Below are 25,071 nucleotides of genomic sequence, written 5' to 3'. Positions count from 1 at the left end.
ACGTCATCATGAACTCGGAGAGGAAAATGGACATTGCCAACAAATTCAGAGTGCTTGGGTATGGTTAGGAGGACACTTACCTTTCTAGGCTGCCCTATCTATATTTCCTGGTAAAATACATGGGAAAATCCCATTGGAGGAAAATTCCACTAAGGGTTAGGGTTAGGTCACCATGATCTCATGGAGCAAAATGGACATTGCCAACAAATTCGGAGTGCTTGGGTATGGTTAGGAGAGCACTGACTTTTCTAGCCTGCCCTATCTATCTTTCCTGGTAAAATACATGGGAAAATCCCATTGGATGAAAATTCCACTTAGGGTTAGGGTTAGGTCACCATGAACTCAGAGAGCAAAATGGACATCGCCAACAAACTCGGAGTGCTTGGGTATGGTTAGGAGGGCACTGACGTTTCTAGGCTGCCCTATCTATGTTTCCTGGTAAAATACATGGGAAAATCCCATTGGAGGAATAGTGCACTCTTAGACGGAAATAGGAAAACTAAATAAAGTCTACCTTTTCAGAATGCTGATGGGATATTTAAACAAAAGGTTTTTAATTTCTGCCTCCAGTTGCCGACTCCTCCCGTAAATATTGAGTACTTTTAAGGCCAAATTGTTGCCCTTGCATGCAAACCCAAAATTAAAGTCCCGGCTCCGTTGGGTTGTTGTTGTTTTTTTCTGTAAGAAGGCCAAGTTTTAGAGGCTTAACTCATTTGCAGTAAATAAAGGGTGCCAACATGCAGCAGCTATAAAATATCCCTTCTTGGCTGAGTTTCACAAGCTGCAACTTTCCTCCTGCCCTTTGTGATAATTCTCTTAGTCATTTTATAGCCTTAAAAAAGGGAGAGGGGGGGAAAAATCCCAGGATTACAGATTTAGGGAATACAGATTTACATCCTTCCAAAAGGGGAACGGTGTAAATATTCTTACATAGTGAGAACCTTTAATGATTAGAATTGGACATTCTTTGAGAGGGCTTTTTTTCGCCTTTTTTAAAAAAAGAGCTAATAAATTTTCTACTCGCTGTAGCCATCCTTTATGCGGGTTATAATTTAATCCAACTTCAGTGACAGTTCGTTGAAGTTTATACCAGGCTCGTGGGCCGGCATTAAAGTAGGAGCAGAAAACGTATTACGTTTTTCTCCTTTCCCTTGCCTGCTTCTTCCTTTTCCTTGTAACAGGTAGTTCTCGAAATGACAACCATTTCTTTAGCGGCCGTTCAAAGTTATAACGACGCTGGGGAAAAAGCGACTTACGGCCCTTTTTCATACTTAACGACCGGCACAGCGTCCCGTTGGGTTCACACGATCGAAATGTAGGCGCTTGGCAACTGACTCACATTTTAGGACGGCTTGCAGTGTCCCCAGTGTGTGGGGGAGGCATCACGTGATCCCCTTTTGCGACACTCTGACAAGCAAAGTCAACGAGGAAAGCCGGGTTCACTTAACAAAGCGTGTGACTAACTTAACAATGGCAGTGACTCTCTTAACAACTGTGGCAAGCAAGGTTGTAAAATGGGGAACAGTCACATAGGGTCTGTCTTGCTTAGCAATGGAAATACTACTGCTACTCCTTCTCCTTCTCCTTCTCCTTCTTCTCCTTCTTCTTCTTCTTCTTCTTCTTCTTCTTCTTCTTCTTCTTCTTCTTCTTCTTCTTCTTCTTCTTCTCCTCCTCCTCCTCCTCCTCCTCCTCCTCCTCCTCCTCCTCCTCCTCCACATCCTCCTTCTTTTCCTTCTCCTTCTCCTTCTCCTCTTCCTCTCCTCCTCCTCCTCCTCCTCCTCCTCCTCCTCCTCCTCCTCCTCCTCCTCCTCCTCTTCTTCTTCTTCTTCTTCTTCTTCTTCTTCTTCTTCTTCTTCTTCTTCTTCTTATTATTATTATTATTATTATTATTATTATTATTATTATGAAAGTCATAGAAATTGCTCTGGGACTTTAGAATTCAAACAGACAGGCAGCTGCCACATACCCCGGACTTAACAATTGTCGATAAGAAAGACAAAAAAATCTGGATAGTGGACGTGGCAGTGCCTGGAGACAGCAGAATAGACAAGAAACAACAGGAGAAGATAACAAAATACAAAGACCCACAAATAGAAATAGAAAAACTGTGGCAAAGGGTGCCACCAATAGTAATAGGTGCCTTGGGTGCAATCCCTAAACAACTGGAGCACCACTTGAACCCCATCATCGGCATTGACAAATTCGCCATCAGTCAATTGCAAAAGGCGGCCTTACTAGGAACTGCTTCCATCCTGCGACGAGATCTGTGATACCATCAAACATCCACATCTGCCTATCCCAGGTCCTTGGGAAGGACTCGATAGGTAGACAAAAAGGCCAAATCCAGTCTGAACATCTGGCTGACTGTGCGATAATTAATAATAATAATGACGATGAGGATGTTGGAAGGGACCTTGGAGGTCATCTAGTCCAATCCCCTACTCAGGCAGGAAACTGTGTATCATTTCAGACTGTTTGGGCTCAGTTGTGATCGTAAGTTGAGGACTGCCTGTATTTCACAAGCAGGTTATTCCTAAACCTTGGGGACCTGTGCAACAAAAGAAGCTGTGGGTTTTTGGTCCTTGGAAGGAAACAGCAAGATCTTTGCACATTACTCCTGCCTGGATTCTTGCGGCACAGGGGAGAAATTGGTCTGCAGTGTATTTTAATGTACGCAGATTGCACACACACCCCCACACACACACCCTGTTCACAAACTGAAATGTGGTTGCATGTTCATGCCCACACATTTTTTTCAATATTTTGCAAGGTGGTTCACAACCCAAGTATGTGTAAAAAAAAACAAACCCTATTTACCTGAGAGGAAGGCAAACCTGGATTTTTAAGGTCGCTAAAGGTGATCGCATGACCCCGGGACACCGCAACATCGTAAGTCTGAGTCAGTGGCCAAGCATCTAAATTTTGATTGCACGATCGTGGGGATGTTGCAAAGGTCATAACTCTGAAAAATGGTCATACTCACATTTTCTGGTGCTGTCATAAGTTGAGGACTCCCTGTATGTCTGCTCAGATACATCACTTTGAGAGTTACATCCCTTGGGGCCGTGCAGGTCATCTCTCCTTGCCGTGCAGGTCATCTCTCCTTGCCGAGATCCTAGGGGCCAGCTGTGATTCCTATTGGATCTTCTGCTTCTTTCCCTTTGTCTACCTGGAAAAGTACGTCTCATTTTGTTCTTTGTGTTTATTGGGTCAACAGGGATTCCTTTTAAGACACTGGCCTCTCTGTTAGATTGCGTTATGATGCTTAAATCCTTACGTGACTACTAGTCTACCAAGGGAACTTGGATAATGCTTATTATCAGCCAAGAGTAGATATGGTAACTATACAAGTAGTGCTCCACTTACAACAGTTGCCATTGTTCCAATAGACAGAGACGAATAAAGTCCTTTAGTGACTGTACAAAGTTACAACGTCACTGGAAAAAGTGACTTATGACCATTTTTCCCACTTAATGACCATTGCAGCACCCCCATGGCCACATGATCAAAATCCAGAGGCTTGGCAACTGACTCATCTTTATGATGGTTGCAGCGTCTCGGAGTCACGTGATCCCCCTTTGACGACCTTCTGACAAGCAAAGTCAATGGGGAAGCCATTGTTCACTTAACAACCATGTTACTCACTTAGTAACTGCAATTGATTCCCTTAGCAACCGTGGCGAGAAATAAATAAACAAAACGGAGCAAAGTCCACTTAACACGTGTCTCACTTAGCAACAAAAATTTGGGGCTCAGCCGCGCTCTCCCTGTGTTCCTCATGGCCCTAACTCCATTCCTTAGCGTGGGATTGTTTTTAATTCTCCTTCACTCCCGTGTATCCCACCTCTGAGTCTAATCCAGAGTCAAGGCCTGTCATAAATCGCTTGTTTGTTTAGTCTGTGGAGGAGAGGAGATCCTTGTTTTCATTTAGCGGGAAATGGAGAAAATAGTGCACACCACACAAGTTTCATCTCCTGTGTACTTAGGGGACAAAGAGGAAGCTGATAGGCATAAAGCTTGGCAAAAATCCTTGTGGAAAGGAATTTGGAAGCTTGCAAACCGAAGGAGAATCAACAATGGGATGTGGTTGTTGAAAAAGGATATGAGAGCTTGTTTGGTGTGGGCAGCAGACTAACAATCAATAAATCCCGAGAGATTTCCTCTGCATCAGATGTGTAAATCAGGATGGTCCAACCTTGTGGACCTGTGGACTTCAACTCCCAGAATTCCTCTTGAATACGTAAATCAAGGGGGTCTTCTGCATCAAATGTGTAGATCAGGGGGAGTCCAATCTTGGCTGCGTTAAGACCTGTGGGAATTCTGGGAGTTGAAATCCACAAGTGGTAAAGTTGCCAAGGTTGGACAGACCCTGATGTAAATTTTTGAATTCTCCCACTCTGCTGCTGGGAAGATTAGCATCATCTCAAATACCTACAAAGCAGAGGTTTCCTAAATCAAGGGTTCCCAACCTATGGGCCGCGGCCCACGATCGGGCTGTGGGCTCTTGGCCAGCGGGCTGTGGGAATGGCTGGCCGTGTGTGAGCGCATTCCCCCCACTCACGCTAGCGCCCGCAGCCCTGTTTGTGCTTGCGGGTGGGCACGAATAGGGCCGCTAGCGCCAGGTGGGTATGCGCAGCCTGTTTGTGCATGTGCAAATGGGGCCGCTAGCGCCGGGCAGGTTGTGCAGCCGTTCGCGCATGTGCGAATGGAGCCTCTAGCTACCACGGGGTGTGTGCTCGGCCGTTCGCGCATGCCTCCAGTTGTGGCTTGTTTATGTGCGCGTGTGCACGCATCAATTTGCAAGCTGCTATCCTTCCCTCCAGGCCGCGAGCCTGTTGGAGACCTCTGTCCTATATTAAGACCTTGATCCCAATTGAAGACGGTGGAGAAGATGAACCATCTTGAGGCTTTGGCGCAGGTTGTGATTTTGCACCAGGTCATTGTATGTCTCACCAGCATTTATGTTCCTTCTCTAGTTGATTCCGGTGTGGAAACCTTGGCGGGGTTTATGGCAAGCAACGGCACGTCAGACGTTGTGAATCGGAATGGGCCCGCCACTCCCCCAAACACCCTTCAGCTGCGCTCCTCTCACAACGAACTGCTGAACGCCGAAATCAAGCACACGGAGGTCAAGCACAGCACACCTCCCAAATGCAGGAAAAAATACGCCCTGACTAGCATTCAGACAGCCATGGGTCTTTCAGAGCCTGCAGCCCAGCCTGTGCTGGGCAGCAATTCCTCCAACATCAAGCTGGTGAAAAATGGGGAAAACCAGCTTAGGAAAGCAGCAGAACAAGGGCAGCAGGATCCCAATAAAAACCCAGCTGCTCCGTCGGTGACTGCGGGTCTAAACATAACTTCTGAGAAGTTGGAAGGGAAGGAACCAAGCCAGCAGGACTCTTCCAGCGGTGAAATCCTGCCCACCCAACACCGAAGAACTAAGAGCTTCCTAAACTACTATGCAGATCTTGAGACATCAGCCAGGGAGGTGGAGCAGAATAATGGAGAGAGCCAGGTGGCGGCGGAGGAGAAGTTGCCTTCGCAATGCAATAGCCAAGCGTCCATGGTCGTGGCGAACGGAGAGCCCTTGGCTCAAAAGCAAAACAAGGCCGCAAGTCCTGAAGACGGGCCAACGGCAGCCATCTCTTCCAGCCCGGAGACTAAAAAGGATCACCCTAAAACGGGTGCCAAGACAGATTGTGCGCTACACAGGATTCAGAACCTGGCTCCGAGTGACGAAGACTCTAGCTGGACCACTTTGTCTCAAGACAGTGCTTCTCTGAGCTCCCCGGAGGAAACAGGTAAGGATGCTTCCTGGATGTGCTTTGGAGCCGGGTGGAGACAGGTGAGGCAAGAAATACGATGTGCCTTCATCCTTGCTAAGTGTGAAGGAGAAGAGCAGGCAGAGCTGAAGGGCGGGGTAAAGTGCGCCATCAGTTTAGAATAGAGGATAGAAGAGAATGGAACAACAGAACACAAAATGGAGTGGAAAATGGAATGGAATGGGACGGAGTGGAGTGGAATGGAATAGAATGTGGAGTGGAGTGGGGTGGGGTGGGGTGGGATAGAAATTAATAGAATAGAATAGAATAGAATAGAATAGAATAGAATAGAATAGAATAGAATAGAATAGAATAGTGGTGGGGTTTTTTTGTTTTTTGTTTTAAACAATTCCACAACTGTTTCTTAAGTCAAGGATTACCTTCGTTATGTTTCATTTTGGCCATCTTTTTTCTGCATGGCCCACAAACAGGAAGATCAGTCCAGTGATGTGGCCAGTGATTAAAACACAGGAAGTCCTTGGCTTACGACGGCAGCTGACCCCAATATTTCTGTGGCTAAGTGAAACAATTGTTAAGTGAATTGTGCCCCATTTTACTGTGACCCCACCCCGGGGACGCTACGACCGTCGTAAATATGAACCATTGCCAAGCGTCTGATTTTTGATCACATGATTATGGGGATCTTGCACAGGTCGTAACTTTTAAAAACGGTCGTAAATCACATTTTTGAATGGTGAGTAAACGAAAGACTACCTGTAGCGTGAAAAAAAGTCGCCACCATTGTCCAGCTCTACAGCAGGTGGTCTGCTCTGGCCTGGCCTACAGCGTTTGAAGTTCTTACGTGGTCATCTCTGTTCAACTGCATACAAGGAGGCAAACCAAATTCCTATGCTTCCCCCCCCCTCTTTTTTTTTTATCGCCCTCCGATCAATTCGCCAAAAGCCATAAAAAGATCCTGAAGTCACAGAAGGACCGTCAAGCCATTAAAAGAGGCCATGTTCACAGCCTGATGGGTCCAATTGATCCACGGACGGCCCTGTGGCCCTTAGAACATTAACCTTGAGCATTAGCCAAAGTTGGCTTGGCTTCGTAGAGAATTTTGCTATTACAGCTTGTTTCACATTGACAGGTGGACAGATCTGAAGTCTTATCTTTTTGAAGTCCTCCTTTGTACTTGTCGGCTCCGGGGTTCAGACGAGTCTTGATGATGGAATCGTAGAGCTGGAAGGGACCTTGGAGGTCTTCTAGTCAAGCCCCCCTGCCCAAGGCAGCAGTCCTTATTGTATGCCAGACAAAGGGTGGAACCGCTTGCCTCCAGAAGTGGTGGGTGCTTCATCACTGGAGGTTTTTAAGAAGAGACTGGACAGTCCCTTGTCTGAGATGGTACAGGGTCATCTGCTTGAGCAGGGGGCTGGACTAGATGACCTCCACGGCCTCTTCCAGCTCTACTCTGATTGATTGGCTTTCCTGTGAAGAATGAGAGAGCCAACCTGGAACTAAGGAGAAACTTCCTAACAGTGAGGACAATCAACCAGTGGAACGGCTTTGCCTTCTGAAATCGTGGATGCTCCGTCACTGGAGATCTTTAAGAAGAGACTGGACAGTCACTTGTCTCAAATGGTATAGGTTTCCTGCCTGAGCAGGGGGCTGGACTAGAAGACCTCCAAGGTCCCTTCCAGCTTCTATTCTATTCTACTCTCTTTTCCTTTTCTCAGACTACGTTCTCCGGCTAATTTCTAGACCTTTTCTCTGCTCTTTTAACGATTCAACTCCTTCTCAACAATCCCTGAGATGGCATTTGGCGTTTGCCCAAGTCCCTGTTTTACCAAGCAGGAAATGATATGGGAAGAAACAAACATAATTCAATTCAGATTTTCCCCCCCCCCCCTTTTAAAAAAAAAAAGAAAGGGAAGAAAAAAAAAGAGCCTTAAAAAGCCACCGGTTTTTTTTTCAGCCTAGGAAATAAGTCAGTGAATTTGGCCTGATAAATAGAAGCCTCAGCACTTTTTCTCTGGAATAGCGGGACCGTTCCTGCCTAGACCGTGGGCTTGATCTGTTGCCCCCCCCCCAGTGGATATTTAAAAAACAAAGCAAGACGGGGAAGCCTCGCCAGTCCTCTGTGGCATTGAATTTAAACAAGCCACTAAGCAAAAATCTATAAATTTTTTAATCTGTTTTTAACTTTTGTATCTTTGTTTTAATCACCCTGTAAACCGCCCTGAGTTTCTTCGGGAAAGGGCGGTATATAAATGTAATAAAATAAATAAATAGATAGATATAGATAGATAGATAGATAGATAGATAGATAGATAGATAGATAGATAGATAGATAGATAGATAAATAGTGTTCGGGAAGGTTAAAACGTGATGGTTGGATAATGGTCTCGGGAGCAAATTACCACACGAGGGTATACTACACGAAGGAAAAAGTGAACGCATTTTTTCTCCATGAACGGAATTGATGGGAGGGATCCTATCTCTTGGTCTCGTCCAAAATATGACGTTTGCAGACTGCTTTCCGTGAACCCCCCCTCTGTCCAAAGGAATACATTTTGATTTTTGATCGGGCAGAGAGGTGCAGAGACAGACAATACAAGCAGATCTCTGCTTGTTGTTGCACCTGAATCAACGGCACCCTGAGGAATATCCAGGAATACATTCAACTTTAAGACATGTGGACTTCAACTCCCAGAATTCCTCAGCCTGCAACTTTAAAGACTTGTGGACTTCAACTCCCAGAATTCCTCAGCCAGCAATGCTGGCTGAGGAATTCTGGGAGCTGAAGTCCACAAGCCTTAAAGTCGTCAAGATTGCAGACCCCTGGCCTAGGCCACACTTACTCTTTTTTTTTTTTTTTTACCAATCTGAACACTTCAGAAATTGTAGTTTATGCATTCCTGGTTTTCTTAGAAATTTCAGAATTGGCGCAATCCGGATGTAATTGCCTGTTCAGTTTATCAGCCTGGAATAAACGTTGGTATAATCCAGTGAAGGAAACGTTGGCAATATAAATCAGTTATGGATTTTTGTTCAGCTGCAATCATATGCATATACAGTCACAGAGAATTCATGTGTTTAGAGGTATTTATTATTAATGAGAAGAGATCTCGTTATTTAGGCTTGAATAGCTAATCTAATTGCGCTGTGGGGATACTGCCGTGCTTCGGATGAAATTTCAGGCTGTCCTCCTTCGGTGAAAACCTACCGACGTTTGTTGAATTATACTGCCATCCTTCATTAAATTCTGTGTCACCTTGCGGGTAAAATATCATATTTCCTTCATTAAAATACCAAAGTTGGCTGCTGGAGAAAGACTATCCGGTTAGGTTAAGATAGAATTATAGAGAAACTTACTATCAGTGAGAACAATTAACCGGTGGAACGGCTTTGCTTGCAGAAGTTTATTTATTTATTTTTATTTATTTATTTGATTTATATACCGCCCTACTCCTAGAGGACTCAGGGCGGTGTACAGGGCAATAAAATAAGAATACATTAGATAAATAATTTTAAAACCCAAATCCATCAGGCCAGGCCGGCTTGTTCGAATAGATAAGTTTTTAGATCACGCCGGAAGGAGCGAAGGTCGGGGGCCATCCGGAGTTCAGCTGGTAAGCGGTTCCAAAGGATTGGAACAAGTTGTGGTGCTCCAATCCTGGAGGCTTTGAAGAAGAGGCTGGACCACCATTTGGGTTTCATGCCTGAACAGGGGGTTGGACTAGATCAGTGGTGGCGAACATTGTAGAGACCCAGTGCCCAAACTCACTTATTTATCGCTGGGTGCCAGGTAGGCGTGGCCCACTGGGTGGGCGTGGCTGTGGTGGTCATGGAAGATTGGGTGGGTGTGGCCAAGGTGGGTGTGGTCACCTCAATGTTGCTCGTGGGGAGGGACACCTGTGGAGGGGGGTGGGCAGGGTTGGGGGAGCTCCAGGCAGGTGGCAGGTGGGGCGGTAGGCAGGGAAACTCAATCTGTGGGGTGAGGCGAGGCAGGGTGGGGGTGCCATTGCCGTGGGGCAAGGCAAGGACCGGGCAGCTGCTGCCTGACACCATCGGGCCCCCGCACATAGAGGCCAGCGAGCGCATGGGGGCCAGTGGTGTCCGTCAGTAGCCACAGCCTGCCGGCCCCTCGACAGGCGCACTCTGGGGCTCCGCAGCCTGTCAGAAGCCGCCCCTGAGATGGATGGTGGGGCCAACAGCTGAGGTGATGCAGTGGGTCGTGCCTGGGAAAAGAGAGCATGCGAGGCCAGGAGGGACGGGATGGGGAGGGAAACCAGCCATGCCGGGATGCATTCAGCCCCGTGGGACCTCGGCGAATTAGCAGGCGGCTGGTTGAAGAGGGACAGTTGCCACCTCTGTGGCATGGCATGGGTGCCCACAGAGAGAGCTCTGAGTGCCGCCTCTGGCACGCGTGCCATAGGTTCGCCACCACTGGACTAGATGACCTCCATGGTACCTCCCAACTTCTCTCCTCTTCTCTTCTCTTCTCTTCTCTTCTCTTCTCTTCTCTTCTCTTCTCTTCTCTTCTCTTCTCTTCTCTTTTCCTATTCTCTTCTCTTCTCTTCTCTTCTATTCTATTCTATTCTATTCTATTCTATTCTATTCTATTCTATTCTATTCTATTCTATTCTATTCTATTCTATTCTATTCTATTCTATTCTATTCTATTCTAATCTTTCCATATTCTATTCTATTCTATTCTATTCTATTCTATTCTATTCTATTCTATTCTATTCTATTCTATTCTATTCTATTCTATTCTATTCTATTCTATTCTATTCTATTCTATTCCATTCCATTCCATTCCATTCCATTCCATTCCATTCCATTCCATTTATTTTTCACACTTAGGACTGTTGCAGCATTCCCCCGTGGTCACGTGATCAAAAAAATATACGCGATCCCATTCTTAGTAACTGCTGTTTTGTTTGTCAGTTTTAATTGGGGAGCCTCTGCCTCGGAGCTGCCAATATTACAGATGTACCAGCATAGCTTAAATCTGGAAGGCGTGGGAGGGTTATTTTATACTTTTAAAGAGAAAAAAAAAGTTTCGGGAATCCAGCCTCCTTAGAACAGAGGTCTTCAACTTCACCATTTTAAGACTTGTGGACTTCAACTCCCAGAATTCCCCAAGCTGCCTGAGGAATTCTGGGAGTTGAAGTCCACAAGTCTTAAAGTGGCCAGGTTTGGAGATCCCTGCTTTAAAATACTATGCAGATAGTCCTCAACTTACAGCGGTTCATTCAGTGACTGCTCAAAGTTACAGCTGCACTGGAAAAGGGACTTCTATGACCGTTTTTCACACTTAGGACTGTTGCAGCGTCCCCCGTGGTCATCACATGATCAAAATTCAGAGGCTCGGCAACTGGCATGTACTTATGACTGTTTGCAGTGTCCACGGAGAGTCACGTGATCCCTTCCGACGAGCAAAGTCCATGGGGAGGCCAGTTTCATTTCACAGCCCTGTTACTAACTTAACAGTTGCAGTGACTCGCTTAACGACTGGGACAAGGAAGCTCGTAAAGCGGGGCAAAATGCACTGAACAACAAATGTCTCACTTAGCAACCGAAATGTTGCTAAGTCCTAAGTTGAGGACGACCTGCCGACCGAAGGAACCCGTCCTAATTTTGATTCAATAAGTCGGCATTTCCCTTAGCCAGAGTCTCCCCAATACATTTTGTCTTTTTTGGGGGGGAACTGGAGATGTTTATGACTGTAATGCAGAAGCTGCTTTCAGATCCATGTTGCCTTTTATTACCTTTATTGACATTGTTGTTTTTTTTCTGGCTTGGCCGGGCTGCTGGTTCTGCATTTCGTTTCCAAGTGAAAGAAATTGAATTTCTGATTTGTTTCTGGTGTGCCGGGCTGTAAACCGTGAACAATTATTGCTGTGTTCCTTTCATCTTTGTTCGGTTGTTTGACATGGGGGGGGGGGGGTGGGGAGGAGGAAAAATCAAACCATTATGAGCAGCTTTGTATAATTTTGCCTTCGCAGGGTTTAGTTATCTGAGCTGGAATTGCGCTGATTCGTTTTTCCTGGCTCCATAGCTAGTATTTGCAATAGCAAGGGAGCGAATGTTGCCATACCTCTTGTGCGGTGTCACACAGCTGGGAGTGCCTAGCAGCCAACTTCATTGGGTCAATTACTTGAAAACAGCCCAGACATTTTAGGCAGAGAGCTCCCACTCTTGAATTGGCTTTCCTTGCTGTTTCTAAATTTGTGGGACTGATTTGGAAGTTGGGCGCCAAATAACCTAGGTACTATAGTATGGAATGCGTCCAAAATTCAGACCTCATTGAAATTTGGCAAAATTGTGGATGCTTCAGGGCAGCTGTGGCATCGTGCTCTACCATGGTCGACCGTGGCCACATGACTATAATTTCCTACGCTCCCTGCCAGCTTCTCACAAAAAACCCTAAGTCAATGGGGAAGCCAGCAGGAAGTCGAAAGTGGTTCCTGCTCCTACTATTTTTTTTTTTTTGCTCACCTTTTTTCTGATTAGCTGAAGAAATATTTCGGAAACGATGAGCCTTGCTTTGCTGATAGAATGGTCATTTTCTCCCAAGGGTGCTTTTTCGAAAGGCAGCCGGACTTTGCTTTGCCTCGAAGACAATTTCACTACTCATCCAAGAAGCTTCTTCCGTTCTGACCGAATGGGGAAGGATAGAAGGATTTCTATCCCTGACAGTCCTCTGGACGTTCGCGCTCTTTCTGAGAGTTGTGGAGACCCCTTGGAGGTTTATCTGTGCCCTCAAGGGTCACCTGAATAGTGCAAATCGGTGTGGAGCCTTCTTGGAACTGCGGAAAGTTCAGGAGTACTAACGACCAGATGACTGCAAGGAATATAAATCCTTCCAGCCTCCACTGTTCAGTCAGAAACGGAAGAAGCTTCTAGGACGGGAAGCGAAACGTCTTCAAGGAAAAAAACAACAGTCCAGTTGCTTTTCAAGAAAGCGCTTTTGGGACAGCCTTGATCTGGATGGTTGAGAATTTCCATAGACAATGGTCATTTTGCAAGTATTAGACACTCCCCCCCCCCCAATTTCTTGAACCTTCGTAGTTAAAGAGACTCTTGGGTGGATTTTTCTTCCCAGCAGATATTTGGAGCGACCGTTCGTTTCAGTCCGATCCTGACCTTCCACCGGGTTGGAAGAAGATCAGTGATATAGCGGGGGTCTATTACTGGCACATACCTACAGGGACCACCCAATGGGAGCGCCCCATCTCCGTGCCCACGGATCTTCAATGCTCAAGGAACGGTTCCTTGAGTTCTCTCACCCCTTCGCCTAGTCCAGAAACCGAGGTAAGGTTGAATGCCTCCTACAGTCATGTTTTTAAAAAATGAAAGTGTCATTTTATTTTAAGAAAAAACAAACAAACAATTCCGTAAGTTTATTTTAAGACAGGGGATTGGACTAGATGACCTCCAAGGTCCCTTTCAACATTGTTAATTATTATTATTGTTAATGTTATTATTTTCATTAAACATGAAACTCAAGTCAACTGAACACTCAAATTGACTGGCACTAATGGTTGACATGGGCTGCTGCCAGCATTCTAGGTGGTGATGATATTATTATTATTATTATTATTATTATTATTATTATTATTAAGCTTTTATTCATAAAACATTAAACTCAGTCAACCGAACACTCAGACTGACTGGCACTGATGGTTGACACGGGTTGCTGCCAGCATCCTAGGTATCAACCAGGTATCTCCTTAAAATGTAAGATGTTCCGAGTAGCGCAGTTTTTTGTAGCTTTGCTGGAGTTATTGCAGGAAGCTGCAGTTTCTTGATGTGTTTTGCAAAGTTTTTGGACATAGTTCCCACTGCCCCGATGACAGTGGGTGTCACCGTTACACGTTTCATCCGTAATCGCGCAGTTTCGATGGCCAGGTCGTGGTGGTGGTATTATTATTGTTATTGTTGTTACTGTTATTATTGTTATTGTTATTATTGCTATTATTTTATTCATTAAACTTGAATCTCAGTTAACTGAACATTCAAATTGACTGAATATTCAAATTATTATTCTAATAATAATAATAATGATGATGATGATGATGATGATAATAATAATAATAATAATAATAATAATAATAATAATAATAATAATAATAATAATAATAATAATAGCAAAGCCATCAACTGTCAATATCCCCGAAGTGATTGCCTTTCCCCCCCTATCATGTAACAAATGTCTGTGGTCGCTAAAAGAATATTCATAAAACATAATATTTAGTAAGTCACAGAATATCAGTGTACAATGCCACAGATCTTCAGAAGATCCACAATAGGAGATATTGCGCTGTTGTGAATCCTTGTTAGATTGCGAATTATTGCAACCACATACGTCACCTTCGTTAATATTTTTTTTATCAGTCAATGTATGAAATGCATGGCTTTCTTAATTAATAGGGTTTACTCACTGCCTCCCTCAATCTGACAGGATTCCAGACCGTTTTTTGCTGATATATATTTTATTTATTTTGATCCCGGCCAACAACTCAAGGCCGCGAACATATCCAATGCAATTTCTTCCTCCCGTTTTCCCCCCACAATAATAAACATCTAATAATAGCTTTTAATCCTTTTAAATCATTTTAATTACTTAAAATACAGGGCAGTCCTCAAATTACGACCGCAGTTGAGCCTAAAGTTTCTGTCTTTAGGTGAGACGTTTGTCAAGTGAGTTTTACCCCATTTTTTATATCACCTAACAGCGGTTACAAAGTGAGTCACTAACTTAGTAACATGGTTGTGAAAAGAATCTGGCTTCCCCATTTATTTTGCTTGTCAGACGGTCGCAAAAGGGGTTGACATGATCCTGGGACGACGGTCGTAAAGAGGAGCCAGTTGCCATGCCTCTGAAGTTTGATCCCATGACCAGGGGGAGGCCGCAACAGTCGTTAAGTGCAAAAAGTGGTCCTAAGTCCCTTTTCCCCTTGCCGTTGCAACTTTGAACGGCCACTAAACGAATGGTTGCAAGTCCCAAGCCACCCGTACTGAATTAAGAATTAAGAACTCCCCTTTTCCTAGCGTGTTCATTTCTGACGTGAGATAAGACGGCGGAAAAATAATACGTTTTGAAGATGGCATTCATCTGGGCGAGCTCCGGCTTTTCGCTAAGGAATAAATGGCCTTTTATAAAACCGTACCAATTGATAATCAGTTGATTGTCTTCCGCCAAGCCCGCTTGGACAAAGTCTTTGAGGAGCAGCTCCGTTGCTGAGGAGCTACAGAGTAGGGCAGTGGTGGCGAACCTGTGGCACACGTGCCAGAGGCGGCACTCAGAGCCCTCTCTGTTGGCACACGCGCCACCGTCGCCAGCAGCAGGTCCATCAGGCTGCCACCGCCGCCTGGAGCAAACTCAAGTAGAGGTAGTAGAGCAGAGGTCACCAACCATTGTCGATTGGTGGACTGGAAGAAAGGGAGAGGGAAGCATTTTACATGCGTGCATGCGTGCATGCGTGCAAGGGGTCGCGAGCATGCACGTGCTGCAAATGGGGCGGGGCTAGTGCCTGCGTGATACTAGCCCTGCCCCATTCTTGTGTGGCGCAGCGCCTTGTATCTGCACCCTGCGGTGCGGTGGCAGCCGTTTTTGCGCCTTGCAGCACGGTGGCATGTTGCACCCCTGGATTTTGCGGGCCAGAGGTGGCACTCAGAGGTGCCTCCTTGCCCCCTCCCCCCCCCCGAGGGCACCACAATGCTGATGCGGCCCCGGCACTTTGCGATAAATAAGTGGGTTTTGGGTTGCGATTTGGGCACTCGGACTCTAAAAGGTCCGCCATCGCTGGACTAGGCGCCTCTGATGAAGGTCCGTCCGTAACTGGGACAGACAAGTTAATTTTAAGGTCTCCTTAACTTGGATTGGCTTTGAAGGCATGGAACAGTCAGGTGAGTTTGACCTCGTTCTCGTTAAAATTGCCTTTTTCGCAAGGCAGCGTGCAGGAGGCAGTGGAGGAGGTGAGGCGACCAGGGCATATAGACCAGGCAGGCGGAAAGGAGTTGTAAAAGCACATTTATAATTGACGCTTAGGCGTCCCGCATCCCCCCAGGCGCGCCGTGGGCAAACGCTTTCCCGAAGAGGCAGTCCTGCCAACCGCAGATAATCCTCGGCTTACCAAAGTTTGTTCGAAGTTTAGGGACTTAACGGCCGTTTCTTCACCCTTAGGACCAATCGCAGCCTCCCCCAGGCTCACGCGAATCAAAGTTCAGACGCTTGGCGGCCGACTCAGATTCATGACGGTCCCGTTTTGCAACCTTCGGGAAATGGGGAAGCCAGATTCACTTAACAACCGTGTTACTAACTTAACAATGGCACAGACAGCCCCCTTCCTCCTCCTCCTCCTCCTCCTCTTCCTCCTCCTTACATTACATCTATGTGCAGCAAAGGAAAACCTACTCGTAGGAAGGGATCTTCCCTGATTGACAAGTGGTCTGCCAAACAACGTTCGGCAACCTTTGCTTTTTTTTTTAAATTTTCCCCTCTCTTTTTCCTTACTTCCAAATAAATACCATTGTATTGGGACTGGCTCTGAGACGGCCAAGCTAGGCAACCAAGCTTCGGATACGCCTCCACAAAAACGCGTTTGCTAAACGTGTGATAGCAACGCCGAACAATTCTTTTGGCCTACCAGCAAGCACAGCCACGGAGAGTGGGGGAGCGCGTTGCGTTCGTTGTGGGTTTCCTGGGGTTTTTGTACAGTGTGCTCGGGCCTCCCGCTTTGAATCTGCTTTACATTTCCGTGAAAAATTGGAGGTGTTATGTTCCCTTAACCCAGCCTTTAAATATCGGTGCTAACAAAGGTGTTTCTGTGTTTTTTTGTCCCCTCCCTCCCTCCCTCCCTCCCTCCCTCCCTCCCTCCCTTTCCGTGCCCTTCCTGTTTATTTATTTGTTTTTTTAAAAAAATCAATATGCTTCTTCCTGTGTGAATATATACATATATATATACATATATATATACATATATATCTAGAAACAGCCCTGGAGCAATTTTGCGGTGCTGAATGGGGGAAAGATTAATAGTGACATATGGAAGGCAAGTATCTGGTCTGATTTTTAGAAGAGCTTTTGATACTCATTTCAGCTTTTTTTTTTTCTTCTTTTTCCTTTTTTTTTGTAAAAAAAAAATAAATAAATTACGATTTGCATTTTGCATGGCTGTAGCTGTGTGGGCTGTTCTCCCCTCCCCCCATATCACTCGTGATAACAAATCAGCCAAATGAATGTGAGCTTCGCCAAGCCAGGTTGGAAACCCACCCACCCCCAAAAAAAACCTGGGTTCCTGGCGCCTGTTTTCCCCCACACACACAGCCTGGATTTGCTCATTGGTCATCCACATGTGCTTGCCCTTAACAACTGTGCTGTGAACAACACATGCATGCTTGTGTGTCTGCCGAGCATATTGTTTTGTTGTTGTTGTTCCCCCCCCCCCCCTTTAAGAAGGGAAAGGTGTTCTCGGCCAAGCGGGCTTAACGCGCCGTTTTTCATCCTCCTGTAGGACCTTCACGCAGCCACGGTGAACCCGGACCCCAGTTTGAAAGAGTTTGAAGGGGCTACTTTGCGATACGCTTCTCTGAAGCTCAGGTGAGAAAGAGGAGAGGATGGTGGACAAGGTGGCAAGGAGATTGCCGGGAGTGAAAAACCGGGACCACCGCATGGAGCGCCACGTACGACGATTTAGTGCTCAAAGAATCTGGTCAACTGACAGCGCTAAATTGGTGCTAGATAAAAGTCAACAGAACTCAAAGGGGGGGACTTACACCAGAGTTCCCCAACCTTCCCGGGGTTAGGGGGGAAAGAGGGGCTGGTTTTGTGGGAGGGGTAGGTGCTTGAACGAGCGCGTGTGCGTGGAGGAGCACCTGTTGCTTGAGTGGGGCCGAGAGCACCCGTGATGCTCACGTGAGTGACGCTGTGAGCACCTGTGACAGTTGCGTGAGGGTGAGGCCCCGAGCGCCTGCAACGCTCGCGTGAGTGGGGCTGTGCGTGCCCATGCACGCACCCACATCAGCCAGCCACTCGCACAGCCCGGTTGCGAATAGGGCATGGACTGGTAGTGGTGTCCGGGGCCCACAAGTTGGGGACTCCTGATTTAGACCACTTATGGCAATGTAATGATTCCAGGCTGATTCCTCTTTTGACTCCAACCCCATTTTCCTGTAGTTTTCCGCCTCTTCTTCTCCTGCAGAAATTCCTTTGCTTGCACAAGTGCTCAGATTGCAATCGTTTGTTTAGTGCACTGTTCAGAGTTGTGATGGGAAAAAAAACATTATTTACAACCGGTCCTCACACTTAACAACTGTTACCGTGTGCCCATGGTTACATGATCTGGATTTGGGCGCTTGGCAACCCAGCATGTAATTATAACCGTTGTAGTGTCGTGTGTGTGTGTGTGTGTGTGTGTGTGTGTGTGTGTGTGAGAGAGAGAGAGAGAGAGAGAGAGAGAGAGTGTGTCTTCCAACAAGCAAAGTTCACAGGGGGGGGGCAGATTTGCTTAATGGCCATGGGATTCACTTAATAGCTGTGGCCAAAACAGACTGTAAAATCAGGTTGGTCCGTTATTTATTTTTTTGACTCTCACGACTTAAGACTGTAATGGGCAGGCTCCATTACAGTCGTTAGCTGAGGACTACCTGAATTTGAGGATGATTATTTGGATTTATTTATTTATCTATCAAATTTATTGGCTGCCCATTTTACCCCAGACCTGTTAATTTCCGCAAAAGAGTGTGAGAAAGAAGGAAAGGAATGATGATGATGATGATTATCATTATAATTTTGATGATGATTATGGTGGTGGTGGTGGAGCAGTGGGCTAATGCCTCCTTAAGTAACACCAGCTGCCTGCAATTAGTGCAGGTTCGAGTCCCACCAGGCTCAAGGTTGACTCAGCCTTCCATCCTTCCGAGGTAGGTAAAATGAGGACCCAGATTGTTGGGGGCAATTAAGCTGACTTTGTAATAATGCCGCTTGGTGTGTGTGTGTGAAAGCCCTAATAAGCAGGCATATACATAGAATGAAGGCTACTGCTAAGCTTGTAAGCCGCCCTGAGTCTTCGGAGAAGGGCAGGATATAAATGGGATTAAAATAAATTAAAAATAAATAAATAAATGATGACGATAATGCAGGCTGCGAATGTTTCTCTTAGGTTAATTTTTCATTTTCACGTAGTCTTCAGTTGTGCGTTGTTGTTGTTTAACCTTGCCAGTTACAGAGGTTAGGATGAATTATTTCGAACCAAGTCCTGGCGGCTGTATCGGTCATTAATTTTTTTATTACATTCTTACGGCTCAGTACAAAAGGCGCAATTCTATTTCGGTTACGCTGCGGTGGGCCGTCTAATGTGCAGGACCCCATTCAAAGGTGCCAGAGCGCACCGCCAGCCTCTGCCAAGCATTTTGGAACTGCCCGTGTCAGATTTAAAACATTCCCCTCCCTTTGGTGTCACTTGGTCTACGTTGGCATTTCCTTGACTTTGTCGATGTATATCGGAACGTCGGCTTAACAAAAGATTCTCCTTTTTTTGTTGTTGTTGTTTAATTCCACAGAAATCCTGCGCAGTGTGACGAACATGATTCTGGTAGCATCAACAGCGATCCGGAGGCTAAGGTCAGTAAGCGAGACACACGTAGTCCTCCACTTACGAGCACAAATTGAGACCCCGTGTTTCTGTGGCTAAGCGAGGCAGCTGTTTGGCGAAGTTTGCCCCGTTTTACGACCTTTCTGGCCACAGGGGTTCGCAAAAGGGGGATCACGTGACCCCCGGGGCACTGCAACCGTCGTAAATAGGAGTCATTTGCCAAGAATGTTGATCGTGTGGCCGTGGAGATGTTGGATGGGTCATAACTGTGATAATCTGGTCATAAGTCACTTTTTTCAGTGCCGTTGTAAAATACCCAATTAGGTATGTCTGGGTTAGGACGCTGAGCTTGTCGATCTGAAGGTCGATCAGTTTGGCGGGTCGAATCCCGAGTGCCGCGTAGCAGAGTGAGCGCCTGTTACTCGTCCCAGCTTCTGCCAACCTAGCAGTTCGAAAGCACGTAAAAATGCAAGTAGAAAAATAGGGACCACTCCGGTGGGAAGGTAACAGCGTTCCGTGTGCCTTTGGCGTCTGGTCATGCCGGCCACATGACCACGGAGACGTCCTCGGACAAGCGCTGGCTCTTCGGCTTTGAAACGGAGATGAGCACCGGCCCCTAGAGTCGGAAACGACTAGCACCCATGTGCGGGGGAACCTTTACCTTTACCTTTAACCTAATGAAAAGAAGTTTTCCAATCTTTGACAGGCTGCCCCAAAGAAGAGGCAGTCAAGCTGTTCTCCAAAGCACCTGAAAGGCAGAATAAGAAGCAACGGGTGGAAACTAACCAAAGAGAGAAGCAACCTAGAACTAAGGAGAAATTTCCTGACAGTCAGAACAATTAACCAGTGGAACCACCTGCCTCCAGAAGCTGTGAATGCTCCAACACTGGAAGTTTTTAAGAGGAGACTGGACAGACACTTGTCTGAAATGGTATAGGGTTCCCTGCCTGAGCAGGGGGTTGGACTAGAAGACCTCCAAGGTCCCTACCAGCTCTTTTAATCTGTTATTCAGGAATTTTTTTTATGGATTTAGTGTATTTATGCAGCTCACGAGGCTATCACATTGTATATCTAGCAAGGCTGAATAACAGCTTAATGTATTTTAGTCGATTTGTGTGGGATCCGAAACTAATTTTTGCAGGACTTCTTTGAGTTTTTGCACGACCAGAATAAATGGAAAGACTTTTAAATGAAATGCTGGTTCCTTTTTTCTTTTCTGTTTTTTTTTAGTAATAATAAGTTGGAAGGGACCTTGGAGGTCATCTAGTCCAACCCCCTGCTCAGGCAGGAAACCCTGTACCATTTCAGACAAGTGGCTGGCCAGTCTCTTCTTAAAAACTTCCAGTGTTGGAGCATTCATTTTAAATACTGTTGTTGTTGTTGTTTTAAAAAAATATTCTTTTGAATAGATATTTATTTAACTATTATTTAATGTGTCATCTTTTTTTTTCTTTTAATGATGATCACATTACAAGAATTTCTCCTGTGCCTTCTGATGCAGAGAAAGCCACAATCTGGCAGAAAAACCTTTTAAGAAAGTAAGGCAAGAATGCAGAAGTAGAAAAATGGGTCCACAGACAGTCTGGTTTACATTCAATCCATCTTACATTATTGCTAATATGTGTTCTAAAATGAATGCAAACCTAAATGCAGGATGCTAGATATTTATGGTAAGGGTGGGGGAAATAATGAAGACATTTTATCTTAATGTGACACCTTACAGAGTTTGACCGAGGGAAAAATAAAAATTCTCTGTATAACGAAATATCCCGTACGGAACGAGAAAAAATCATTTCTCATTCAGCTTTTACGTTTCTACCAGAAATGATATGCTATTGTCTCTTTGGAAACTAATCTTTTCTGATTTGAGTGAAAAATAGAGAAAATCTACAGGATTGCTTTAACTGAAATAGTGGTGGTGGGGAATACTGATTTGCAAAGAAGTAAATCTTATAAAAGAGCATTTCTCACGATTAATTCTGCTTTCAAAGGAAAGTCATAAATATAATTACAGGTAGTTCTCAGCTTACAATGAAAATTGGGCTCAAAATTTGTACAGTTAAGTGAGACAGTTGTTTAAGAGCCTCGGTGGAGCAGTGGGCTAATGCCTCCTTAAGTAACACCAGCTGCCTGCAATCAGTGCAGGTTCACATCCCACCAGGCTCAAGGTTGACTCAGCCTTCCATCCTTCCCAGGTAGGTAAAATGAGGACCCAGATTGTTGGGGGCAATTAAGCTGACTTTGTAACAATGCCGCTTGGGGTGTGTGTGTGAAAGCCCTAACAAGCAGGCATATACACAGAATGAAGGCTACTGCTAAGCTTGTAAGCCGCCCTGAGTCTTCGGAGAAGGGCGGGATATAAATGGAATTAAAATTTAAAAAATAAAAAATAAAATAAAAAATGAGGACCCAGATTGTTGGGGGCAATTAAGCTGACTTTGTAACAATGCCGCTTGGGGTGTGTGTGTGAAAGCCCTAACAAGCAGGCATATACATAGAATGAAGGCTACTGCTAAGCACATTGGTTTGTGCTTTAAATTGTAAGCCGCCCTGAGTCTTCGGAGAAGGGCGGGATATAAATGGGATTTTTTTTTTTAAAAAGGGAGCTTTGCCCCATTTTAGGATTTTTCTTACCACGATTGTTAAGTGAATCACTGCACTTGTTTCTTGTTCCTCCATTGGCTTTTGCTTGTCAGAAGGTCGTAAAAGGGGATCAGTGAGCGAGTAGGCAGCTATATAAATTGTCTAAATAAATAAATTAGTTAAACAGAGGTTTACCTCTTTATCTCCGGAGGGACATTAGTGATATGGTTGAACTGTTCTGAGGGGGTGGGGGGAGCCACAGAGATGACCAGGAATTTAAGAGAGGAATCCTTGCAGATTAATTTGAAATGTGCAAACTGTTAACTGCTGACTGTTGTTTGAAATTAAAACGGAGCCACCCAAATTGACTTAAGGTTTTTTTCCCCAGCTGGTTTGGGAACCTCATCAGTTGTCTTTCAGGCATTCTGGATTCTGAAAATATTCAAGGCTGCTCTCTTTACTGTTTTTTATTTTTTTTTAAATGGCAAATATTTACAGCCACATCATATCCCAAAGCTTGTAGATGCTCTCAAATTAAAATCAATCCAGCCCTTGATTTTGGGAGTTGCTAATTGGATGTAGTTCAGGGAGAGAGTCACAAGGTGGCAGTAGTGTTAAAGAAGGATTAAGAATTAAATAAGAATGAACGTTTCTGTGCCTTTAAAAATAAACATTAATCTTGCATTAATCATGGCCCAGAAACTGAATGCTTTTAACCACTGATTTATATCCAGTATCATCATACCTTTACATTTAGGCATATTTATTCAACATATTATTTATGTTGTGTGTGTGTGTGTGTGTGTGTGTGTGTGTGTGTGTGTGTGTGTAAATTACTAACAAAGAATTAAGGGAGGCTGAGATGCATTTCTGACGCATTAGTCTTCATCAGTCAGTCATACCCTTCTGAGATTCGAACCTGGGCTGATTGCACATTAGGCAGTGTTTTAACCCTAACCCTAATTTACACAAATATATGAACTGTCCGGTGTGACTACAGCCTGTTCTATGGCCTTTGAGATAAGGCTGAAAACAGGAAATAAAGATTTGCCCCATGTTTGGGGCCTAGCAAGGTAATCTAAATAGTTAACATTTCACACACACACACACACACACACACACACACACACACACACACACACACACGTATACACACATATACATACATATACAGACACACACATGTGTGTATGTGTATATACACACACATACATATATACACATGCATGCATGTGTTAAGTATGTAGGTGTTAAGTTAGTAACACGATTGTTAAGTCAATCTGGCTTCCCCATTGCTTGTCAGAAAGTCGCAAAAGAGGTCCCCAAACCTGGCAACTTTAAGACTTGTGGACTTCAACTCCCAGAATTCCTCAGGCAGCTTGGGGAATTCTGGGAGTTGAAGTCCACAAGTCTTAAAATGGTGAAGTTGAAGACCTCTGTTCTAAGGAGGCTGGATTCCCGAAACCTTTTTTTTTTTAAAAGTATAAAATAACCCCCCACACCTTCCAGATTTAAGCTATGCTGGTACATCTGTAATATTGGCAGCTCCGAGGCAGAAGCTCCCCAATTAAAGCTGGTAAAACAAACAGCAGTTACTAAGAATATGATCGGGTATATTTTTCCCCCCCTTCAATTACATTTGCAAAGTAAGCCATATGCCTCTGGTAAATTTAGCTCTTCAAGGTGTTTTTTCTTTAACACGTTTTAAAATTCGCACATTTGTCAGGCTTAAATCCTTGCATATGGATTCAGATTTTTATTTATTTAGAGCCTTTTTACAGAGGTCTCCCCCTCTGTCGGGTAACTAATTCTAGGTGGCTCTAAATCAAAGGTAAAAATGATATAAAAACCATTTTAAAAACCTACAAATCTAAACCCCTTACGAACAACAATAAACCAATTTTTTCCTCAGTGACTATGCGAGGGTCAGTCAAGACAGTATTCCAATGGAGCTGGAATAATAAGAAATATTAAATGTGGGTTTTCCAGTTCCTGGTCCAACACCATAGCGTCGTAGATTCATACAAACGTTATAATTATTTACTACCAGCTATCAAATATTGAGGGACGCGATGGCTCAGTGGGTTAGGACGCTGAGCTTGTCGATCAGAAGGTCGGCAGTTTGGCGGGTCGAATCCCGAGTGCCGCGTAGCAGAGTGAGCGCCTGTTACTCGTCCCAGCTTCTGCCAACCTAGCAGTTCGAAAGCACGTAAAAAAGGCAAGTAGAAAAATAGGGACCACTCCGGTGGGAAGGTAACAGCGTTCCGTGCGCCTTTGGCGTCTAGTCATGCCGGCCACATGACCACGGAGACGTCCTCGGACAAGCGCTGGCTCTTCGGATTTGAAACGGAGATGAGCACCGGCCCCTAGAGTCGGAAACGACTAGCACACATGTGCGGGGGAACCTTTACCTTTACCTTTATCAAATATTGTAAAATGTTCTGGATGTTTGGCCAAGCGGTTTTCCTCAAAAGTAATTCAATATGCCCATTAGTCATTTCGATTTTCTGTTCTGTTGACAGAAGAGAATCTTTAGAGTTCAGCTCAGGTTTTATGACCTTTCTTGCTATCACTGCGGTTCTTAAGTTAGTCACCCAGTGGTTAAGCGAATCTGGCTTCCCCATTCGCTTGGCTTGTCAGAAGGACGCAAAAGGGGATCGTGTGACAACCACCCCCTGGGACACTGCGACCGTCATAAGTTTGAGCCAGCTGCCAAGTGTCTGAATTTTGATCACGATGGCGAGGCTGCAACGGTCGTAAGTGTGAAAAACGGGTCAGAGCCTCGGTGGAGCAGTGGGCTGATGCCTCCTTAAGTAACACCAGCTGCCTGCAATTAGTGCAGGTTCGAGTCCCACCAGGCTCAAGGTTGACTCAGCCTTCCATCCTTCCCAGGTAGGTAAAATGAGGACCCAGATTGTTGGGGGCAATAAGCTGACTTTGTAATAATGCCGCTTGGGGGGGGGAAAGACCTAATAAGCAGGCATATACATAGAATGAAGGCTACTGCTAAGCTTGTAAGCCGCCCTGAGTCTTCGGAGAAGGGCGGGATATAAATGGAATTAAAATAATAATAATATAAAATGTCGCTTTTTTTCACTTTTTCAGTGCCATTGTCATTT

The 25,071-nt window shown here is 45.1% G+C and overlaps 1 protein-coding gene across 10 annotated transcripts in view; it reads left to right on the top strand.

The window, feature by feature from the left end:
* The window catches only part of APBB2 (amyloid beta precursor protein binding family B member 2), a 99,689-nt gene that overhangs the window by 43,258 nt on the left and 31,360 nt on the right, over positions 1–25,071 (top strand). For 8 of the 10 annotated variants that reach the window (XM_083367639.1, XM_083367648.1, XM_083367638.1 and 5 more), the window contains 4 exons: positions 4,977–5,801; positions 12,877–13,085; positions 17,291–17,376; positions 19,338–19,398. In XM_083367639.1, coding sequence (XP_083223765.1) covers positions 4,977–5,801; positions 12,877–13,085; positions 17,291–17,376; positions 19,338–19,398 — 1,181 coding nt within the window. The remainder of the gene's footprint in view (positions 1–4,976; positions 5,802–12,876; positions 13,086–17,290; positions 17,377–19,337; positions 19,399–25,071) is intronic. The other 2 variants (XM_083367649.1, XM_083367647.1) reach the window with 1 other exon arrangement.

The sequence above is a fragment of the Vipera ursinii genome (assembly GCF_947247035.1).
Source record: "Vipera ursinii genome assembly, chromosome: 7".
Taxonomy (NCBI): Eukaryota; Metazoa; Chordata; class Lepidosauria; order Squamata; family Viperidae; genus Vipera; species Vipera ursinii.
The sequence above is the reverse complement of the archived record's forward strand: the minus strand, read 5'-3'. Positions and strand labels throughout refer to the sequence as shown.